The sequence below is a fragment of the Sorex araneus genome, chromosome X (genome assembly GCF_027595985.1).
Source record: "Sorex araneus isolate mSorAra2 chromosome X, mSorAra2.pri, whole genome shotgun sequence".
NCBI classification, from domain to species: Eukaryota; Metazoa; Chordata; class Mammalia; order Eulipotyphla; family Soricidae; genus Sorex; species Sorex araneus.
In genome coordinates this window covers 83,057,509-83,073,525 of record NC_073313.1, presented here as the reverse complement: position 1 = coordinate 83,073,525, position 16,017 = coordinate 83,057,509, and the positions used below count along the sequence as shown (strand labels likewise).

The 16,017-nt window shown below is 40.6% G+C and overlaps 1 protein-coding gene across 3 annotated transcripts in view; it reads right to left on the bottom strand.

The window, feature by feature from the left end:
* The window catches only part of HS6ST2 (heparan sulfate 6-O-sulfotransferase 2), a 368,682-nt gene that overhangs the window by 107,792 nt on the left and 244,873 nt on the right, over window positions 1-16,017 (bottom strand). Inside the window, exon 3 of one of the 3 annotated variants that reach the window (XM_004606375.2) lies at window positions 7,039-7,071. The exons of the other annotated variants lie outside the window; for them this stretch is intronic. Within the exon in view, the coding sequence (XP_004606432.1) occupies window positions 7,039-7,071 (33 nt within the window). The remainder of the gene's footprint in view (window positions 1-7,038; window positions 7,072-16,017) is intronic. 3 annotated transcript variants of the gene reach the window in all.

Genomic DNA, 16,017 nt, shown 5'->3' with positions numbered 1-16,017 from the left:
CAACAGGTGAATCATTATTAAGAACTTTTGTATCAGAAAGATCTAGAGGGAATGTGGCATAATGGAAGGATGTAGTTTTACCAGAAGAGCCAAAGAGGGAGCTCTGGGGCCTCAGGTAGGTTTTCAAGTTAACAAATGAAATAAATGTATGAGTAGACTGGGAAGAAGACTGAAATTCCCAACTAGAGCTGAGAGCACTTGGATTTCTAATTGCAAAAAGCCATGTTAAAAAGGAGACACTGAGGAAACTTTGGTACATCTATACAATGGAATACTATGCAGCTGTTAGAAAAAAGGAGGTCAAGAATTTTGTAGTTAAGTGGATGGGCATGAAAAGTTTCATGCTGAGTGAAATGAGTCAGAAAGAGAGAGACAGACATAGAAAGATTGCACTCATCTATGGTATATAGAATAACAGAGTGGGAGACTATCACCCAAGAACTGTAGAAATAAGTACCAGGAGGTTGACTCCATGGCTTCGAGGCTGGCCTCACGTTCTGGGGAAAGGGCAACTCAGAGAAGCGATCACCAACTATAATGTAGTCGAAGGCCATGCGGGGGAAGGGAGTTGCGGGCTGAATGAGGGCTAGAGACTGAGCACAGCGGCCACTCAACACCTTTATTGCAAACCACAACAGCTAATTAGAGAGAGAAAACAGAATGGAATGCCTTGCCACAGTGGCAGGGTGGGGTGGGGGGGAGATGGGATTGGGGAGGGTGGGAGGGATGCTGGGTTTACGGGTGGTGGAGAATGGGCACTGGTGAAGGGATGGGTTCCCAAACTTTGTATGAGGGAAGTATAAGCACAAAAGTGTATAAATCTGTAACTGTACCCTCACGGTGATTCTCTAATTAAAAATAAATAAATTTAAAAAAAATAAAAAAATAAAAATAAAAAGGTAAGCATTCAGGAGTGGCAGGAAAAAAAAATAAAAAAATAAAAAGGAGACACTGAAGAAAGCAAAAAATAAGTCACCCAATTTCCTAAGCCATTAGAATTTGTAGGCTAAGAGGGAATCTCAGTATTCCTTAGGGTGGTATCTCAACTGGGAAAGGTAGTACTTAATATTGGGAAGGTGGGGAATGATATAATCCTTTCTCTAAAGGTGCCATCCTTCTTTCTTCTTTAGCATTCCCTATGCTAAAACTAAATAAGCTAGGTCTATAGTTTCTGTAAGAATCACTCATTTACAAAGAATTCTCTTGACAATACCAGACACATTAATCAAGATTCATTTATCCCTTTGCTCTAATGAAGCTTTGGAGTTAGACATAATCATTCTTATTCTGACCTAAAACATTGTGAGTTAACTTGAAATGTAAACTCCCAAAGTAATTCAATTTTACAAAATTTAAAGTAGTCAATTTCTAATTAGAATTTATGCACATTCTTTTTCTCCTCTAGCACTGTATTACTTTCCAGATGCTTCTCTTTTGTCATGAATATTGTCAGCAAGGTTGTAATCATCAAACAATTTTTCACATGTTGCAGAGATTTCTACACCAAATTAAACTCTGAGTGCACTTCCATGTAACTAAAGAGCAATACATTAAACACTTAAATACAGTGTATATATTCTCCATGCACATTTCTATATAACACTTTAAGAAACTGTTCAGTATATACCTGCCAAAATAATGAAGAAAAAAACAATCTTTACCCCTTTTATGGCATTATTTTCTCATATTCAGAATCTGGAGCATATCTGACCCGACATGCATGTTGTATGTATCTAAAAATTTCCCCACCCTCCACTTTCAAGCTGAATACACTGTACTTCCTCTAGGAATGTATGTTTGTATAACAAAACACTCAAGCGAGATAAAAGCACTATAAAAGTGCCCCCCCCCCAAATAATGTGTCCCAAGAAAGCTTTTTTTAATTAACTTTCCCTGACACATTCCATCATCGTGGCAACTAGACACTAAACTCTACACCTTTAAAGATTTCAAATGACAATTTAAATCTCCAGTTCACAAGAAGATAAATTCACACTTGTCCAGCTTTCCTGGGAAAGATCATTTCGAACTACTTTCCTCACTTAGCTTTCTTTTACTTCTGTGCAGACAAATGTTGAATATTTCTCCCTGGTTTTAAATTCTTAATACTTCTTGAATCTAGAATCCTCCATCTGCATTCCTGAGTCAGGATGACAAAAACCAGACTACACTTTAGCCTCCTAGGATATCCTGCCCTGGAGATGCTCAGCAGGCAATTGAAAATTAGAGTTAGCCTGGAGCTCCGGAATGAGTTAAGGACTGGAGAGGTTAATTTGGGAATCATTAGTGTAGAGGTGAAAGGTGAAGCTATGTGAGGAGATGAAATTACCCAGAGAGAGAACATAGCAAGAGAAAAGAAGCAGATCAATGACAGGACCTTGGTGATTGTTCCATTTAAAGGGGCAAGGGAGAATGAAGGCTTTGTGTGTGTGTGCAAATATGCACTTGCATATGCATTTGTGCTTGTGTGTATGTGTGAGTGTGTATGTGTGTGTGGGGGGAAGGTGTGTGTACATGCATGCCTATGTAAAAGCTACCCAAAAAAGGAAATTCAGTATTTGGAAGAAGACAGGAGGTGAACCAAGATAAATTAAAAATCATTAATGCTTTGAAGCAAGAGAAGATGTACAAAAGTGGCAGAACCTTTAAAGAATTCAGAGATTGAGTTTAGAGACGACTGAGAAGTACTATGCTTTGAAACATGGTGGTCCCATAGATACAATCTTTGTGAGGATAGTCTTCTCCAAGAGATACTGGGGTCCCTGTGCAGATGTATATAGGCATATGAACATGTATCTCAAACTAAATTATATATTAGTATCAAAATGATGCTGATGCTGGTGCGCTAGATAATGGTGAAAATAACCACTACCAACGCACTGTGTCTTGTGTGCCAGAAAGAGCTAAGCATTTGACATGCATGGTCTGAATTTATCTGTTCAAGCATCTACATTTTACACATTAAACAAACCAAAAGCTCATTGAAGGTATATGACTTACTAAAGGTCATACTACTAGAAAATGGCACCAGCATTGGTGCTGAGATAAAAAAAAAAAAAACATATCCCACTGGGGCTGGAGCAATAGCACAGTGGGTAGGGCGTTTGCCTTGCATGAGACTGACCTGGGTTCGATTCTCAGCATCCCATATGGTCCCCTGAGCACCGCCAGGAGTAATTCCTGAGTGCAGAGCCAGAATTAACCCCTGTGCATCGCCGGGTGTGACCCAAAAAACAAACAAAAATCCCACAGTCTTCATCACTGAAGTAACATTTCCTTTTCCTTGATGTTAGCGAGGTCATCTCCTTGCCCTGGGGAAGTGAGCCGCTATTAGTTGACGGTTTCCTAATGCCAAATCCTTTAGATGGGACATCTCTTTATACACACACATACACACATACCATCAATAAACATATGGCTATGTTTGGGCAAACCTTAAAAGAAATCTTTTGGAAAAAAAGCAACCGCTGTTGGAGAGGATGTGGGGAGAAAGGGACCCTTCTACACTGCTGGTGGGAATGCCAACTGGTCCAGCCCCTTTGGAAAACAATATGGATGATTCTCAAAAAATTAGAACTTGAGCTTCTATTTGATCCAGCAATACCACTTCTAGGAATATATCCTGGAGAAACAAAAAACTATAGTCAAAACGACATCTGCACTTATATGTTCATCGCAGCACTGTTTACAATAGCCAGAATCTGGAAAAAACCCGAGTGCCCAAGAACAGGTGACTGGTTGAAGAAACTTTGGTACATCTATACAATGGAATACTATGCAGCTGTTAGAAAGGATGAAGTCATGAACTTTGCATATAAGTGGATCAACATGGAAAGTATCATGCTAAGTGAAATGAGCCAGAAAGAAAGAGACAAACATAGAAAGACTGCACTCATCTGTGGAATATAAAACTACAGAATAGTAGACCAATACCCAAGAATAGTAGTATATAATACCAGGAGGTTGGCTCCATAGTTTGGAAGCTGGCCTCACACGCTGGGGGAAAGTCATCCCAGATAGAGAAGGGAACACCAAGTATCATTGCATGAGGGGAAAACAAGCACGAAAATGTGTAAATCTGTAACTGTACCCTCACAGTGACTCAGTAATTAATTTTTTTAAAAAAAGATAAAAAATTAAAAAGTGAAACTAATTTTAGGAATATACCTTATTTACCTTGTAATCAGCATAAAAATTGAGACTTTATTTTCACAATTTTTTTGGGTGGCGTGGGGGCTCTGGGCCACACGTAGTGATGCTCAGGGTTTACTCCTGTCTCTGTACTCAGAAATTACTCCTGCTGGTGCTTCGGGGACAATAAGGGGTGCTGGGATTGAACCTGGATGTGTGTGAGGCAAGAGCCCTATCCACTGTCCTATTGCTCCTGACTTTAAAATAAAATTTTTTAAAAAATAAAAAAAGAAATCTTTTGGGCAAATTATGTTGAGGCTCTCTATTACCCGAAAATCACCAGTTATAATTCAAACATATTTTTTATTAAAACCACTCCCGGGGGCTGGAGTGATAACACAGCGGGTAGGGCGTTTACCTTGCACACAGTCGACCCAGGTTCGAATCCCAGCATCCCATATGGTCCCCTGAGCACCGCTAAGGGTAATTCCTGAGTGCAGATCCAGGAGTAACCCCTGTGCATTGCCGGGTGTGACCCAAAAAGCAAAAAATAAAAATAAAATAAAACCACTCCCAGTAGTTTTAAAGAGAAGTATCATTGATTTAGTGCTTGTAAATTATATTCAGATTATTGGCAATAGACTCATTAGAAAAATCAGGAAGTTTTGACAGAACAATATCCAAGTTTTCCTCCAGGCTTGACTGTTTATGATTTTTAAATGCAGACCGAAAGCCAGTTACTTGAAAGATAGGAAAGAATGAAATGAATTGTAAATGTAGCAGAACTGGTTGATATATCAGCATTCTTTTATTTCTTAAGTGTACAGAGACCTACACTTAACATGTTATAAAAATATTTTGGTTTTCGGAGGCATCAGTTGCTAATTTAAGCAGATGCTTAGAAACTCCAACACAAAATGATTTATTGAAAAATTCAGCCAAATAATTTGATCATGACCAATGGCAAAAAGAGAAAGAGCGAGAAAAAGAGAGAATGTGTGTGTGTGCACAAATCACGTGTCTAACTCTCTGACAACTAATGATTTTGCTGTCTATAGAAAACCAAATGAGGTTCTGGTCTGAAACAATTAATATTGCTGTTAATTGTGCGTGTGCGTAGTAATAATTCAAAGCTTTCGCTGATTGCTCCCTTTTTAAACTAGGTTATTCCCGAGAACTAAATAATCACAAGAATCTGAGCAAGCTGTTAATTATGAGGCAGAGACCAACACAATCTTGCAAATGTATAAAACTACATATTTAATGGAGATTATAAAAATTGAAATTTTGGCCTTATCATTTTCTCGATGGCTGAAGTATATACTATCCTTGCTGGTTTTTATATATCACTCAGTCTACATAATAAAAAATAGTCCCAATGATATTATCAAAGCCATTTCTTTTCCATCTTGCCTTCTATACTCCTATTTTCTTTCTCCACAATCTAAGACAGGGTATAAATTGTTTTCAGAACAACTTCTGACCAAATTCATCAGCACCATAATAAAAAAAGTACGTCAAGACATATGTTTTTATATATCAAACTGACATAGAGAGCTGATTCTATCATGTAGCAAATATAAAAGCAAACAATAAAATCCTCAGCATTTCTCATCATAAAGGCAATTATTAGGATACAAGTCCCTATTATTGACCATTATCTTAATGGCCATCTATTCCGTTAGATTTTACATTAGGAAACCATGGCTCGTAGAATGAACAGGGCTTGAAAACAGTCACCCTTTGCCACGAAGACACGTCTCCTTCCACATAAAGATAGTATGATTAGATGTTTATATTTGCCTATACCAATTATCTCAATGAATTTTAATCTGATTATGGAACTAATGACTCAATTTAGTATTCTCAACTGTCAAATGAATCTACTGAGTTCCTAATGGGAATACCGAAACCATGCTATTAAAGCTACAATGGACATCTAAGAAATGGCCATCTGTTTTATTTCAGTGACAGTTGGGTCTAGGGAAGGAATCCCAAGCCACAGCATTTTCTATCATTTCCTAGTTGGAGAAGGAGCAAAAGATGGAGTGTAGGTGTGTAGGAAGAAAGAGCAGAGACACTGGTAAATATTTCTGGAGCCAATAAGTCTAGTAGGCTATATATATAAAATAGGCCATATATGGCACTGGTGAGCATCATAGTTTAGCAAGGAATAAACCTAACAACTACAGCACATATTTACAAAAACAGTTTTTGATTCTCACCAGCCTCTATGGCACTGGTAGCAATACAATGGTACAACTGGTGGCTACAAGTCTTGCGGGCAAGGACACTATTCTAGTACATTCTGATTGCCCCTCCCTTACCCCACAGTGAAGAATTTTCTTGTACTTGTTTTAATTTGCTCTGCTACAGAGTTAGTGTCATAAAATCCCCCTGGCTGACAGTCTGATTCTACCTTGCAAAACTCCATATGTACATACTTGAAAAGCCCTGATATTTTCAAATAATTGATTTTCCTTCAATGAAACACTGAGCTCATGGGTTCCTAAACTACCATCCGGCCTATCGATAGGCAGGCATGCCTAGAGCAATCTCAAGAACGCAGTTGGTTTTAGGATCTTCTGAACAAAATACTCTCCTGTACTGATTGGTTTCAGCAAACAAAAAGGAAAAGGAAGTAATGACCCAAATGATTGGGATGCTGGCCCTAACCTTCATCCACTTCTGAAATTAGTTGGCTTTCAAACACAACACACATGTCTGAGTGGTTTTTGCAGTTATAAACTAAATAATAACAGCAACAATAATGAGTCATAGAATCTGTCCAAGCCAAAAATCTAATCCTTTTTTATGTTGAAATTAAATGGACAGGCAACTGCAGAGAGAGTCTATTCATTCTAGTCTATTTTGTTTCAGTTAAACTGGAAATACATGGTCACTTACCTTGTTGTCTCTAGAGTCTTAAAAATCCTCCACCTGTTAAAGGAACAGTAAAACCAGGCACTAGCAAGAACTTGGTGACAGAAGAGTTAAAATAACACAAGTTTTCCATTTTGCTTCGACAGCATATTTTTCCAGCTTCCCAAACTGCAAGGAAATAGCTCCTGGATGATGCCTTCACTTTTCTCCCCATTAGCTCCTCTCAAGTGTGTGTATGCGGGTGGAGGGGCGCAGGGGAGTGGATTTTGAATCTAAGGGCTGACAGGGGCAAAACTGAGAACCAGCTCTCTGGAGGGCTATGGACTGAAAATGATAGATCTACCACTCAGTCATGCTAATTCCATTCAGTTTCACAAAAGCAATGGCAAACTAAGCAAAAGCTAAAAATCAATAAACCAAAAACAAAACCTAAACAAACATCATGGCTTCACTAAAAAATAAGTGCTTGATTGAAAGGACCAAGGAAGAATTCATGAGGATTTTTTTTTAAAAAATCCTACCTGGAATGGATGGAAGCTTAACCAATGAAATTAGTAAAAGAGAGAAAAAGGAATGATTAGACTTTGCTGATGCTCTTCAGAAAGATGAAAATTCAAAGCACACACAAAGTGATATATAAATCATCGCTCCACTCCCTTTCAACCACGTGCAAGGCATCCATCAAAGTAAGCAATATTTCTCCATTAAGAACAAAATGCTTACCTGTTTCCATAACACATGCCTTAAGAGTCACAAACACTAATTCCATGATGTGAATCTCTGATATTAGCAGGGGCTGTAAAGTTACACAGAGGTCAACGGCCAACCTCAGAGTTAAATAGGTTCAATTGGCCTTTTGTTTATGTATAGTCAAAATAGGGGATATTACAATATAACTATTTGTACAAAGGAAGCTATATGGCATGCATGGTTTGAGGGTTGCGACGGCAACTATGTATGTAGGCTTGAGAAGTGAGTTCCAAGAGTGTTTTCAGAGAGTCTGCCTAGCATTGTCATCATTATTTGAGAAGTAATATAACTTTATTATTGTGAGTTTCTGGTGTGGCTGAGCCCCTCTTCCTTGGTTCTGTGACTTGTCAATACTACTGGAGAAACAAGTGCTATGAGAAGCAAAAGCACTGTATGTAGCAAAGCATAGGATGCCTATTTGGGTGAAAAATTAAAAATATGAGAACACACTAAGTTGGGTGTAGATCTTAATAATAGAAAATTCCAAAGCCAAATATATAGAATTGTCAAGTTGTCACTTGTACTTTGTTGCCCTAATAGAAACTGTACATAATATAAATATTGACATACTTGATTTACAAGGGTACCAGACCAAGTTTGCTTTAGACAGGGAAATTGCTGTTCCCTGAGTTTATCATTTTTTCACTTCTATGTAAATGTCTCAATTTCCTAGTAAAGTTTACCGAGTTATTTGCACCGAGAAAAATTTTTTTGGAAGTGCATTGCCTTACCTGGGAGTCCAGGTAGCCAGAGGTGGAGTATTCAGTGGCGTTCCATGAAGATGTTTCAATCAGAAGAGAGCAATCATTGGAAGTGAATCGAAGGCCATGGAGAACATGGGCCAGTGGGTGTGGGGAGAGAAGAGAGGCAAAATGATTAGAGAAAAACAAATTACCTTTATGAATTCACTTCATACATAAATGTTCACTCTGTTCTTTTTTTAATTTTGCTTTTTTGAGCCACAACCAGGGGCTACTCCTGGCTCTACACTCAGGAATTATTCCTGGCGGTACTTGGGGGACCATACGGGATGCCAGTGATTTGAACTCGGGTTGTCCACGTGCAAGGCAAATGCCCTCCACAGTTTGCTATTGCTTCGGCCCCCAACTCTGTTCTTAAAAGTAATATTTTGAGGAGCTAGCACAATAATACAGTAATGGTGCTTGCCTTGCATGCGGTTCACCCAGGTTCAATCCCTGGCATACTATATGGTTATCCAGGCACTACCAGGAATAATTCCTGAAGGTAGAGTCAGGATTAACCCTTGAGCATTGCCAGGTGTGACCCAAAAACAAACAAACAAGTCATGTTTTGAAAAGACCCTTTTATCATGATGGATAATGTTTGATTTGTAAATATTTAGTATTTATTAATAGTGAGCATTGTTATAGGTATGGATTATATAGCAGTGAGTAAAACAGATACAGTTCACTGCCTTAATAGAGTTTACAATCTAAGAGAAGATTTCTTAGGGTTCTGCTTGGAACAGATCCTCAGAAATAAACTGTATAATACTAACTCTAGGAAGAGATTTCTTCACCTTATGGTTTCATGTACATGTGCAAAATATATCCAGTGGCATTGGTGGATTCAACCTCTATATTTAAATATTTGAATGAATTCTCTTTCTGTCTGGAAAGAACGTTATGTTTAGGCATGGTATATCCTTGTGAAAAGTCCCCCAGAAGGCTGTAAGTCAGGTATCTTTTCAGTTGGGCTATTGCTATTGCCCCATGGACTTCTTTATTCTTGCTACTTAATATATACTCTAAAACCAGTAAGTCTCTGTATGGCAGTTTTTAATACTATAGTACCATATTAGCTCATTTCTTTCCTCATTGGATGCTTTTGAACAGCTAGCCTCACACTCCATTCGATTCATTCCTTGTCAGCAAGCCACATCCATGGGTAGTAACAGCAGATAGTGGATAAAAGAAGCTGTGGCTATCATGCTTGTAACTCAAACCCTGAATGAAGAAGAAATAAGGGTATTTGTTGTCTGGGCCAAAGCTGAAAACGATGTGATTAAATATCCAGTGGAACAGGGTATACGGCAATTGCTTTGCATGTGACCAATCCTAGTTAAATCTCTAGCACTACAGATGCCTCCCTGAACACCACCAGGGGTCATTCCTGAGCACAGAGCTATAAGTAGTTCCTGAGCACCACAGGGTGTCGGGGGTGGGGGTTAAGAAGGGTGGATGTGTTTGTGTGTGTTTTTGTGTGTGTGTGTGTGTCTGAGAGAGAGAGAGAGAGAAATACTGCCCAAAAGTCAAGGGAAAGAAAAAGGTAAAAATGAAGGGAATGGATATATATTAATGGGGAAATAAAAGTGAAACTGTCTTTTCATGTTAACTTAGCATCCCAATTAAGACCTGGGGGGTTTGGGGGGAAAGGATGATGTAAAAATCTGAGATCCTTGCCTTAAAATCTGGATCCCTGGCTTTTAATCCTGTTTTTTTTAGTCAATAAAATATTTAATCAGGAAAATTCTCTGTCATGTTCTCAAGGAAATAAATGAAATAAAGAATTTTCACAGAGTCATTTCTAAAATCCTCTAGTTTCAATATTTTATACTTTGGATTACGCTTATCTTTTCTTTTGATGCCATGTCAATTAACTGTACAGTAATCTCTAGTCATTTTCTCAGTACAACATTCCATTCATAGTTCAGGGAGACCAAAACCCAATATTCCAAGCCTTTGTGTAAACGAGAACATGGCCAAAGCAATAATAACCAAGGTGAAATGTGGTCGATCATATTTCTGTCCAGGGAAACCACTTTGTTTATCTGAAATATAAAGTGGTTTGCTCTCTTGGAAGAAAAAGTTATACCAGGAAAATCAAACTGATGAACAATTGATTCTCCCACCCCTCTTTCTCTTTCTGCTCATGTAGCTTCTCCATCTGCCCGGAGCCTGGCATGTTGGTGTTTGCTATCAATCAGCAGACACTGGACAAGAGACAGATCAGGGGTTAAGGCACTGGTCTTCTATGCAACCAACCTCGGTTCAATTCCTGGCACCTAATATGATCCTCTTGGCATTGTCAGAAGTGAGCCCTAAGCACAGAGCTAGGAAGAGCTCTAGGCATTGCAAGGTATGGCCCAACACCCCCAACCCCTTCAAAACAAAAGCAGAGACCTCCATGGCCACACTTTGACCCCCACCAAATAAACCCCTAAATAGATTCTTGGGTTTTATGAAGAGTGATGTAGAAAATAAAAAACACCAACAGAACCAGAGAGATTGTACAGTAGATAAGGCGCATGCCTTGCATGTTGCTTGGCATCCCATATGGTCCCCTGAGCATTGCCAGTAGTAAGTCCTGAGTTCAGAACCAGGAGTAACACATAAGCATGGGTGGGCATGGCCCAGCAAAAATAAAGCAGCAACATAGTTATGGTTGTGATTGCAATTCAGTGGCATCTAACATTCTCCGGGAACTGATTCCCTGCAATTCTTCCAGAGTGACCAAGACAGTGGCCCATTCCACCTCTTAGGTCACTGACTCTGGTTCTAGGATTCATGGTGTCTTTGATTTCCTACCTTTTCCTCACTTACTGTGCCCTTCTATCCTCATCCTGGTATGACCTAGTAGATTGCTGCTCCTCAATTACCAGCCACCTCCTAGTAGCTGTCCAATTGTCAACACATTTACACATTTTTCTAGGCCCACCTTACAGTTTATTTACTGCATAAATGCACTGGGGGATGGGAAGGGATGGGAGGGGCAGTTGAACCACACCTGGCGGTGCTCTGGGGGCTATTCCTGGAGGTGTGGTCAAGAGTGACCCCTGGGGGTGCTCAGAGAACCACATAGGGTGCCCAGAATTTAAATTGGGATTGTAGTGAAAGCAGCCCCATGCAAGGCAAGTGTTTTACCTCCTGTACTATAGACTCTTGGCATGGCAGAGCCTGGCAAGCTCCCCATAGCATATGCGATATGCCAAAAACAGTAACAATAACAGGTTTCATTACCCTGGCCCTGAAAGAAACCTCCAATCATTGGGAAAGACGAGTAAGGAGAGGCTGCTAAAATCTCAGGGCTGGGACAAATGGAGAGGTTACTGGCACCCGCTCAAATAAATCGATGAACAGCGAGATAACCGTGATACACTGATACTATAGAGTCTGGCCCCTTCCTAAATGCAACTTGACCACATCTTGTGGTAGCAATCTGTGCCCCCACTCTTCATCTGGAGAAAGAATGCCTAGGGCTGGAGCGGTAGTACATCAGGTAGGGTCTTTGCCTTGCACAAGGCTGCCCTGGGTTTGACACCCGGCACCCTATAGGTCCCTGAGCCCACTAGGAATGATCCGTGAGCTTATAGTTAGGAGTAAACCCTGAGCACCGCCAGGTGTGGCCCCCAAACAAAACCAACAAAAAGGATGCCAAATACCTGGCCCTGAGAAAGCGCCAAGCACATTTGGAAAACCACGTGGCTCTGATGCGGAAGGTTGTTAATTAGTAGTTTTCAGAAAGTATTTCCTTATCTGTTGGCCAACCAGTGGATTCCCAGTTGCAGATGTGTCCTCTGAGCTGTTTGTGTTCTGCAATCCTTCCTGAAACTAGCCCCTCGGCTCATCCCACACCCACACACAAGTTTTGAGTCAAATCCTCCCATTTGGGCTTCATAAGAGTGCCCTCTAGTGATGAGCTAATTAAGAATTTGGAGACCAAGGGATTCAAATATCTGTGGAAAAAGAATTTCACCAGGACTTGCCCTTGACTATGTCAGGATATATGCCTTCTGGAAACATCTCTCAAGCACCTACACGATTATTTCATCTTTCAGAAAGTCGTAAAAGGAGTCTTTTGTCAGGGAGCAAACCAACCAGACCGAACCAATCAATCAACGAACCAAAATATGGAAAGCCATAAAAGAAAAGCTGGCTTCTCCTCCCTCCTCCTGAAAAGGATCCACACTCACAATGCCAGGAAGCTGTTTGAATGAAGGTACACAGACACAGGGCAATTCCCTCCACTAAAAGCCGACAGTGGTTTGATAGAGTTCCCCAAACATCTGTATGCAGAGGATAGGTTCCAGCAACAAGTTCCCTCAATTTGATCACTAGGAATACTTTGCTTTGAAGGAAGGGCAGACCAGAAGTGTCCCTTAGAGATTTCCTGGGCATAACAGATCTGGCATTCTGTTAAGCAGGGCCTGGAAAAGTTGCATTTAAAAATAGAATATAAATGTGTGTCTATCCTGTTTCCCCTTATTTAAAACTGGGGCTCTGGTGGGTCCCCGGTGCTGCTTCAGCACTGGTTCAGATCAGCGGGGGAGGGTTCCGCAAGACGTTTCACATTCAGCTTCAGGCTGCTACTCCATTGAATGCGCAATAGTCTACGCAGATGCAGACCCAAGCATGGCAAGCTGCCAACATGCGATAGACTGCCTCCATTCACAATTGAACATGTGTAAAACACATAGGAGGAAAAAAAATCCAAAGTAAGGAATGCTTGAGCAAGTTCAAAGAGAAGAATTGAGCTCATTGTCGGGTCATCTACAGTCAAGCCTCTAGGCCAGAGTCGAGAGCCATGGAAGGAAGGGCCATGTCACTTGCTTTCAACAAGGGCCTGTCATCTCTACTGAAGTCAAAGTTCAGTAGGGGACAGTGGATGTAGTATGAAACTTCCATCCCATATCAGGAGTGGGCTAAAGGGTTTTTAAGATGCAATGGGCTAGTTCTGGCAAGCACAAAATTTGGCATCTGATGGAAGTGTGTTCAAATGCCAGCTTCTACTTTGCTGGGGGTTCACTTCAAATCTCTCGGCCTCATTTTTCTCTACCGAACTGTGACCTCCTTGTGAGCTCCAATAATATCTAACAGCGAACACAAACCAGTGGTTGAGAAAAAGCTGCCAAACTGAACAGAACCAATAATTTTGATTGAAAGATGAAAAACGACCCCTTGTGATCCAGATAGTCCCAAAGATCTACGCATTGGAGGGCAAGGAAACACAAAATCCATGTGATGGATTTCACTGTCAAAAATCAGCTTTTAAAAAAAGTAAAACACAGTTGTTCTTCCCCACATACACCTTGCTAGTCTCTATCAATGTGGCAAGTCCAAAAGTCCCAAGGTATGTTAGAGACCCCTCACAAAAAAGCTCTTTTTCTTTGGCAGATGAAATGTTCATCATTGGATTTACCCTGACACTATTAAGGACTCTGCTGAATCAGGACCAACTAACCATTCTTGGAGGCTTTGAACATCTCTCAGTGTGAGGGTACAGCACGGTCATTTTCATGAGGAAATAGATCTTCGTTTATTGCAACACTTTCTCCACTTTCTGTTTCATCTGAAGTTTTAAGAATGGCTACCAAGAATACAAAATATGGTCTTAGCTTTTCAAATCATTTGAAGGAATAGACAGAATCGATCTTTAGCAAAATTACTGGAAATGATAGCTAAATAGAAGCAATCATGGCATGAACTACCATAGTTACATGCCAGGTTCTATATACTTCACAGGACCGTATTTCATTTCATCCTGAATAAAACTCTATACTCATTGCATAAAACGAGAAAACAGAGAATCACCATATTTAATCATTCAAGCCCAGAGGTGTAGTGGCTGACCTAGTTTGATCCCCTGCACACCATATGGTCCCCCCAGCACTGCCAGGAGTGACCTCTGGGCACAGAGTGAGGAGAAAGCCCTCTGCACCCTTGGGTATGGCCCCCAAACCAAAATAAATAAAATTAAAGTCTTCAGGGAGGATTGGGGGTCATAAGTCGCAGTACTCAGGACTTACTCCTGTGACACCGGAAATTGAATCAGGTCAGCCTGCAAGGTAAACACCTTAACCCTGTAGTATCTTTCTGGCCCAACCATCATTCTTTTTTATTACAGTAAGTTGGGTGAGATTCAAAGAATACTTTGCTCACGGTTGCGCAGCTACTAAAAGAATGTGCTAGTGATGATCTGAGCGATATCCTGGTATCCTCTGGCGTGGAAGTTCTTCTGTCCTACCCTGGGCTGCAAGAGACATTTCCATGAAGCACTCCTGCATATAGCGTCCTGTAGACCCCGATCCTCTCTGTATGTAAATCACACTGACACTGGGTCGCATACTGGCTACTGCATGATGCTGCAGCATGCTCCCAAGAGATGACTGGGATGCCTCGTTTGAGCTTCTCATGGAAGCATTTTTCACTTGCAATCCCAGAATAAACTTGCAGACTCTGAGTGCCAGGCACTTGAATACACAAGAATGAGAGGCAGTAGCTCGAAGATGAAAACCTGGTGTAAATCTTCACCATGTTTCGCTGCTTCTCTTGCACATAAATCAGGTGACAATGGGTGGGCCAGGGCCCTGAAGGAATAAGAGTTTGGCAGGCAGAACAAATTTCTATCTCTTTCTCTCTCTCTTCAGTCTCTCTCATTGGGGGTGCTTCTTGTTATTATACCTATATTTCTTATCCAGATGAAAGTGCAACTAAATTACATGGATAGAATTAAAAAGGATACAGGAGCCCGAGAAATAGTATAGCGGGGAGGGTGCTTGCCTTGTATGTGGCTGTCCCAGGTTCAATTCACGGCACCCCACAGGGTTCCCTGAGTGCATCAGAAATGTTCCCTGACTGCAGAGCCAGGAGTAAACCTGAGAATTGCTAGGGCTGGACCAACCTCTGTTGATTCACACACACAAAAGACAGAGGCATAAAATGAGAAATTAAAATACGTGCCTCCTTTTGAAGGGCCCAAGTAATGACAGTGTTAAGAAGGGAATTATTACCATGGCAAACAGTTGTGTTTCTCAGTGATGGAGTTCATTCTTATATGTAATCACATGTAAAAATGCTATTTTATCCTGACACGTGAAAATCCCATTGAAGGTGGAAGATTACCCTTAGAGACCATCAAAACCAACCTCTGCGTTTCACATGCTTTGGCAGAGAAAAGGACTTGTCCAAAGTCACATTTCATTTCATTTCATCCTCAACAAAAGTTTATACTCATTGCATAAAATGAGGAAGCAAAGGGTCAACATAACTAATCATTCTAGATCAGAGTTCTAGGCGGTAGCAGTTTGGTTCACCAACATGTAAGCTGCACTGTACCTGTGAGGTAGGTACCATTCTCATTTAAAAAAATTATGAGAAGGGGCTGTCAACATACCCAGAAGTGCATGAAAGAGTGATGATAGAGTCATAGCCCTCTCCTAGACATCATGACCTCTAGTTCAGGAGTTTTTGTGGAAGTGGGGAACCACAACTGGAAATGTTCAAGGGTTACTCC